General features: G+C 37.8%; 1 protein-coding gene across 2 annotated transcripts in view; it reads left to right on the top strand.

Annotated features, from left to right (window-relative positions):
* IMMP2L (inner mitochondrial membrane peptidase subunit 2) overlaps positions 1-1,657 on the top strand; it is a 466,129-nt gene extending 464,472 nt beyond the window's left edge. For both annotated transcript variants that reach the window (XM_009635334.1, XM_035890908.1), the window contains one exon: positions 1,538-1,657. In XM_009635334.1, coding sequence (XP_009633629.1) covers positions 1,538-1,657 — 120 coding nt within the window. The remainder of the gene's footprint in view (positions 1-1,537) is intronic.
* Positions 1,658-8,347: the final 6,690 nt, after the last annotated feature.

Raw genomic sequence — 8,347 nt, 5'->3', positions numbered from 1 at the left:
CAACAGCCAATACCAGATCATTAGAGCATAAGAACAAAGCAAGTATATAATTTTTCCCTCAGTGTTTCCTAATGTGGAGTATAGAGACTACACTGTTACTTTGTTTATGTTCAGTTATGTGTGATGGACTTTGCTTCTATTATTATTTTCTGAACCAGTTTGTTATTCTTTTCTGGCATCTTCAGTATCTTGTATAATGTATGCAAGTATGATGTAAGCGTGCAGACTCTGAAGAAGCATTTTCTTTTTGTTGGCTCTAAAAATTCTTTAAGATAATGTCATCTGATGTTTCCTCAGTCTTATGAGCAATGATGACATAATAGGCAAATAAAAGCTATGCAGCCTCTATCCATGCCATTCATAATTTTATAGACTTGTGACCCTGTTGTCTGGATTATTTAATCTTTTCACATATAGAGACATTCCGGTATTTCTAACCACGTTTTTTTCCTGTTTGTCCTAACTTTTCTATTGGCACTGGATACTTTACAGTTGTTGGGAAGCTTATTACTCGCTACCGTCTAAACAAATAATTTATGATGCAGAAGTCTATACTGCAGGCTTTTCAGATTAAGTGAGATTATTAACTCCATACCAAATTACTTAATTTCAATGTTAAGTAGGGACATTGAAAGCCTGTTTTATTATCTCAATCTGAAAATATGACTGTTGTATTCTCAGTTATTCTTAGTCTAGCCATTTCATACTATATTTGAAAGGAGCCTTGTTTGTAATTTTATTAAGGTTTTCTGAGCAATTCAGTTTTCTAAACTACATCGTTTATAAGTGATTCATTTGTAAGAAATACCAGTATTGACTTTTATTTTGATTTGTCAAAGTAAAACATTAGTGAAGTGAAATTATTGAAGTAAAACAATAAATAATTAGATGGCAAAAGATGCGTTAAAAACATATGAATGAAGTGTAAGTAGTTCTAGAACAACAAAAATATTTCACCTGCAGATGTGTTTGAAATAATTCTATCAGAAATACATTTTCATTCTCGGGCAAATATTTAAAATTCACAGTAGTTTCCATTTTTGGTTGGAAACAAAATGGAATTTTGAGGGACAGAAAGCACAGCATGTTTAGAAAAGCCACTTTCCTGGTGTGGTTAGTGTACATAGCTCAAATCTGAGACACAGGTTCTGTTTAACTTATTCAGTCTAGATACTTGAACCTTGGTCTGCCTTACCCAGAATAACTAATAACCAAAACCTTTCAGTGGATTATAGAGTGCCTTACCTGTTTTGACCAGCTCTTTTTCCTGAACCTGAAAAAAACATTCCTGGTTCATGTTTGTTACAGCCAGCACATTTCAGCTAGCTGTTTTAAGTTCCACAAAATGCTTTATCAAAAAAAAGAGAAATTGTCACTGAAGCAGTTTTTCTTTTTCTCTCATTGCATGCATGAGACACTCCTCATGCATGCAAAGTTCTCTTTATATTTTCTCATTGGTCTAACAAATCACTGTGTGCTTTGTTTTTATTTTATTTTCAGTATTTAATAATCTCTCTGGTTTTTATTTTGGTCACAGGTTTCTCTTGGACTTCTACATGCTCGAGCCACTCACATCCTCTGGCCTCCACAACGTTGGCAGAAGCTAGAGCCAATGCTACCTCCGGAGCGCAAACCACTCCAGAGAGAGCAAGATTGATCTAAGTGTTCAGGTGGAAAAACACTGAAGTGAAGTTTAACTAGAAAGAGTTACAGTGGTTGTACCATCACCCCTAAAAGCTTTGCCAAGTGTGCTTTAACATCAGGTACCATACCAGCAAATACATGCAACATCTTCATGTTAAAATGCTACCTTACATGTAAAGTTTTTTGGGGGTTTTGTTTGTTTTGTTATTTGTTGTTTCTTAAAAATCCCAAGCAGTAGTGTATTGTGTGCTATTTTGGTTTGAAATAATTAGTTGTAGGAGGTTTGAATATTCAGTTTTTCTCTAGCAGTAAGATGCTTAACTAGCTATGACTGTGCTTCCCCGGATAAGAAGTTATTAAAACCTTCAATAAAATATTTTAATCTTTTACATGCAGCTTGTTTCTTTAGTAATCATAGAATTGTTTAGGTTGGAAAAGACCTTTAAGATCATCAAGTCCAACCATTAACCTAACCCTGCCATCCCACCACTAAACCATGTCCCTAAGCACCTCATCTACCCGTCTTTTAAATACCTCCAGGGATGGGCACTTGGCAGCCTGTTCCAATGGTTGACAACCCCTTCATTGAAAGAATCTTTCCTAATGTCTAACCTAAACCTGCCCTGGTGCAACTTGAGGCCATTTCCCCTTGCCCTATCACCCTTTACCAGGGAGAAGAGGCCAACCCCCACCTCACTACAGTCTCCTTTCAGGCAGTCATAGAGGGTGATAAGGTCTCCCATCAGCCTCCTTTTCTCCAGGCTACAACCCCAGTAACTGAGTGAAACCTTTATTATTATCATTGATTGCATAAGAAAAAAACCCTAAACACATAATATGCTCTGGATTGTCCTATAATTTCTAATATTGAAGAACCAGTACTTCCGTAGCAGAAAAGTTAATCATATATGTAATAATTTTTTTTCAAAAGGCTAATGATAATTTTTTCTTTTAATGCAGCTTGTGTTTATTATTAAACTGAGTGTATATTACTTACCTTTAATTTCTTTTTCAATAGTGTTCCATATAAACATTCCTCGTATAACTTGCTAAAGTAGATATTCAGTCAAAATATACAAATTATATTACATTATCTGAAGGCAATGTTTCATTCATTTCTCAAGTATAGTAAATCATTGTTAGTATTGATTGCCACATTTCTTTGAAACTATGTAATTAGATTATAAATACTATGCAATTAATACTACAAATATATAGTTAATAATATAAATACTCTGTGAATATGCAGTAAAGCTTCTGCACACATTATAAGTAAAAAGAACTTGAAAATGACACATTTTCAGCTGCAGATTAATATGAGCCAGCTTATTTTCATATTTATTGAATTTTACGTCAGATAGGATAGTACTTTAAATATTTAAGAAATCACACAAAAGATCTTTTAAACATTTCAGCTAAAATCATGCAATTATCAGAACTTCAGACAAGATGAAAATAAGTCTATAGCCCTTTGAAGACACACATCTGTATATCAGTTAAATGATAGCTTCAATCACTGTGAAAACTCTCTATTACTGTCTAACCTTCTTCTTAAATGCTCCAGCTCTGTAGACTCTCTGAACGCTCTACTGTCTGTGTGCCACAATATTTCTTTGTTCCAAAAAGCTGTTCCATAGGTCTCTGAACTTATCTTAGTTAAAACTAAAGCAGTTTGTTTGGTTGCTCTTTGCAGTAAATTCACGATTATTTTGATTGGCATAGGGGGATTGAAAACAGTAGTTTGCAATCTTTTTTATTTTTTTTTCAAATTAATTAAGGAAACTGAAATGAGTTCAAGAAATTTACTGCAGTCATAATTAATTTTGGTGACAAAGATACAAACACATCCATGAAAGGAGAAAGAAAAAGAAGCGGAACAAAACAAGATTAGATCAGCTTTGTTTCTCTCAGTTGTTCAGGTCCTCATTTTCCTTCTTTCTACTAGTTCGGTCCCTCCCTACTCTTTCTCTGGAGTGCCAACTGGGAAGAAAATCTTACATATATTGATAATCTGGAAAATTTGGTTGGCTCTTCTGATTCACTGGTACATATTCTGCAAAACCAGTGCCAGAAAGTTATCAACAAAACCAAAAGCATTTGTTCATCAGTTATTATCTTAATTATATTTTTCTACTCATGTTGTCTAAAGATACAGCCAAATGTGTCTGCATCAGCTACATTGCCAAAAAGATTTTTTGAAGCTACTTAGGACTGAAGACCTTATTTTCCAATGGAGAAGAAGGATCCAGAGATATGTGAGAATAAAATTACAGATGAGGTAGAACCAAGGGCTGCATGCATGCTCTTGGGGGGTGCCAGACCTTGCAGCCCAACAGAAGTAAGGCTGCTCAAGCTACATGTTGCCAGGTCCATCCAGCAGGATGGCCAAGCATGCGTACCCCTTGGGCACACATGCACGCACACTATGTTACATCCATATACATGTGGCTGGCCACACACATCAACACAGACAAACCCATGCGGTACTCACATAAGCACTGATGGCACCAGTGACCTCATCCTGTTCTTCTTGCTGGCTGATCAAGATGAAAATACATAAGTGGGAAATACATACAGATATATACAGCATGGATGCCTCCAACATTGGACACCCATTTTGCCTAGTATACAGAATCCTAGTCTCCCCATTTTCTGGCACCTGGACAAAAAAGCCCCCAGACACCCTCTGGTGGATGCCTTCTGTAACTGGGCTTAGACACCCAGTCCATCCAGGTCCATCCAGTAGCTGGACCTGGATCTTCACTCTCCCCATGCATGCGCATACACACACAAATGGCTGTCCCAATCAAACTGCAGTCTCAGCAGCTGGCTGGGCCCCCACGTTGCCTCTGTTAGCCAAAGCTATCCATGGTGTCTCCTCTAAGGACAGCCTCACCCCACCCTCCAGGCCATGTGCCCCACTTGCCAGCTGGTCCGACTTGGTGCTGGCCAGTGTCATTCACTGACAGCACACCGTCATCGCACCCCATACTGGCACCAAAGACATGCAGGCCTTCCACCCCTGGTCCACCCCAACCATTGGCACTCAGACCCTCGCCATACATGCACACAGCCCAAGGAACTCCACACCCAGGAAAATCACTAGAAAAGGAGTTTAATGAGAAGATGAGACAGACTGCAGTGATCAGGCTCAGGCGTTGACAGACCAGCACCTGTGTATGTGCGACTGGCTGCTTTCATACCCTTCTCTTTCTATTTTTCAACAACTGATTCTCCCTAGACCACCCTCATTTTCCTGACTTTGGTCCCCTAAACATCTCACAACAAGTCTTGCACAGTACTGAAATGCTTGTCTCTGTACCCCACAGCAAACCCCATACCCCTGAGCAGTGTCACCAGTCTGTGGGGCAACCCAGAGAGCCTCCCCACTGACTCCTGGTGTCAGCTGTCCCCTGCAGGGCTTGTGAAGGGACTCATGCCTCTGACTTTTAATGAGGTGTTCCCCCCCAACCACGTTTCTGTGTTCCTCGTGGCTGTGAAGATGTGACTTTTACAGTCTACTAGCTCCTGTAATAGTCACAGAGGAGCTAAGTCACAGTATTATTTGGCTTCCCCCAGCTGCCGTTGCTCCTCTGGGCTCCTTTGTCTCTGTGGAGACCAGCTCTTCATCACATAACCTTATACATGCTATGAAAGTTTAAATGTCCCAAGTATTCCACTGTGACATGCCTCAAGGTATATTTATTCATCTAGATTTGTATGCATATATTTATAAATACTTATGAATTTATGTGTATATATAGGATATACATGAAGGAATGATGGAATAGAGAATATGCCCATTAAGTCTGAAGATGTTGCAATGGTTGTAAAGATTGTTGTAATTTTGGAGAATGGTAGTAGACTGTAGTGATCTGAATTCAATAATGATGAGCAGAAAGTCTGTTGGAATAATTACCCATACACATGCTGGGTTAAGTTAAAAGAAAATTTGGAGATTATAGTGAATTGCAGTTGAGATGAATCAACAATATGCTGTTGTGAATAAGGCAAATACCACATTTTGTAAACAGCAGTACAGACTGGAAGCACAGGAAACAAAATTTCTGCTTCATTCATCTACAGTATGATTTTAGGCACCAGATTCAAAAAAAAAAAAAAAAAGATGGAAAACTGGAGTCTTTAGAGAGAAACAACAAAAATGAAGGGAAACCAGAAAAATATGACCTATGAGAAATGTTGGAAGAACTTGGGTTTATTGTTTAGTTTGGATAGTCTGAGGCACAGTCTTCAAAATCATGAAAGGTTGCTGTGAAGTGGAAGAGAATCATTGGTTCTCCAAGTTCATCATGTACAGGAGGAGAACTATCAGACTTACGATGCAACAATAAGACTTTTAGGTTAGACATGGAGAGAGAAACATTTGAATTTTAAAGTAATAAAACATTGGAACAGATTATTTTTCATAGCAAGATTTTAAATTTTTTTTTATTAGGGCTGTTTGTACTTTGAGACAGGAGGATGGATTAACTAGACCTTGAGATCCACATCAGCTATTTTATACATTCTCTGAATAGGTATTCTGTGATAAGGAAACTTGGTAGTGCTTTTGATGCTGGGTATGCAGGCAGTTGCATCAATATCTACATCCTTTAGACTTACAAGATTCATTATATGCAAGCCTAACAGTATTACAGTAGCCTCATGTACCACTTACCTGTAATAAGCATCTAAGGAACACGATTCCTGTAAAAGAAGCTGTTTTGCTACATATTGGCATCAGATTAATGTGCATGACATTTTACATCATCACATCGCTGAGTGAATGGAAATAGCTCAATGAAATCATAAGCATTTTGAGTAAGATAATGTAACAGATTATTCAGTATCCAGAGCATGAAGATCAGACCCATATTGCTGAAGCAGAAAGGACCAAGCAGCAGCAATCACCTATGACCACATATTTAAAGATGTTACTAATTTATTGTTATAATAATATATTTGATTTTCAACCTTCAGATGTGAAAGACAATGCCTGTTCTGGCAGAAATGAAATCAATGACAAAATTCTCATGGAGTCAAGCCAACACGATTAGCTTTCTAAGTCAGCATCTTCCTCTTCAACCACAGGCCTTCCAGTGTTTTGGTGCTGGCTGACATCTATGGTGCAGTAGGGAATTGGTTTTGTGGGAGTTAAATGAGAATGAGCACAAGTGAGAAGTAGGACATTAAGAAACGAAAGGATGACAGGATATTTTAAAACTTGATTTTTTTTTATGCATAAGGAGTCACATAAATACCCTTCCCATGGTCTGAGGCATAGGACTGTATCTGCCTCAGGATGCCAGACTGCACTTGTAGAGTGAGGAGAGATGTTGCAAGCTGATCAGGAATTGGTACTCTTAGCAGATGTGACCAACAGCATCTGAGAGAGTGACAGAGCAAAGCTATATACCTCAGCAATGTCTAAGCATCACAGCTTCATACAGACAACCAAAATGTCAACTGAGAAAGTGGAAAGCTGATGCAAGGAATGAGTGATCATCTAATGCATATGAGGTTTCTCAACTAGGTGTTCAGGATTCCCTGTGACAAAGACACTCACTGCAGCAGAAGATGGGGTGAGTTTCATTTCTTCCATTTATTCATCCTATACGATAACATACCTAGATAATGTAACATGAAGAGTAGCAATCTGTCCCAGCATACATAACACACTAGCTGTTCAGGTTTGAAGCCATTACAAAATGGATAATTTAGTGCAGAACTATCCAAGGAAAGGAAGGCAAAGGCAAGACAATAGGCTGTGCTTTAGTAAACAAACAGTTTACAATGCCTGGCTCCTCAGGTATTAACACTAATGAAATAACACACTTACCAGACATCAAAGATCGTATCTAAGACATACGAACTCGAAGTAACGTAGTAAAGTCAAGTGATGACAGATATCAGCCCTTGTTATGCAGAATTTTGGTTTTCACAAATCTTTTTCATTCATTTAGATTTGTCTGCCACACTAAAATCAGAGAGAGCCCTGAACGCTTCCAGCATATGACAAGTAAAATAGCTGTCAGAGGCATTGTTCTTTAGGTGTATTGCTCAGGAGTCTAGCAGCTGATGGACCTGCATGCTCTTGTGCAACTTCGGTCATCCTTTGGTATTTTGCTATAATATGGAATAATGCTCTCTCTTTGAAATATTTTACTATAATTACTATAATGATGAAGAAAATTATTACTTTCTTCCTCCCCACACCAACATGGTCTATTTTTCTTATCATGGTCTATTAAGCATCTTGTCCAAGATCATATAAGATAATCATGATATGTTTGGAAAAAACCAGGGTTTCTTAGATCACAGTCTACCTTCTTCGTGGAACGACTGTCATTCACTGTCATTCATTTTCGTGTACAATTAAAGCATAAATGTACCAATTGTGATATAAAATACAAATATAAATGGAAGAAAAAGATCAGTGAAAACCAAAATTCCAAGTAGACAGTTTAGCTCTCCACCACAGTACGGTGAAAGGGAAAGATTAATCTTTTTAGAGCTAAGGTTTCCTGTGGTAATATAGTGTCGTACAAAATCTAATGAGGCCATACCAGTGGCAAATACTGTAGAAAACGTCCTTCTTCCATAAATATCCAATTTCACCCAAAGAGACTGGATTTGTGTAAATAACATGTAGCAGCACTTTCTGACCATCCTATTAAACCTGTGCTTTTGTGGAGAAATAAAT

This window comes from Egretta garzetta, unplaced genomic scaffold, assembly GCF_000687185.1.
Source record: "Egretta garzetta isolate BGI_Z169 unplaced genomic scaffold, ASM68718v1 scaffold503, whole genome shotgun sequence".
Taxonomy (NCBI): domain Eukaryota; kingdom Metazoa; phylum Chordata; class Aves; order Pelecaniformes; family Ardeidae; genus Egretta; species Egretta garzetta.
This window is presented reverse-complemented; position numbering and strand designations above follow the sequence as displayed.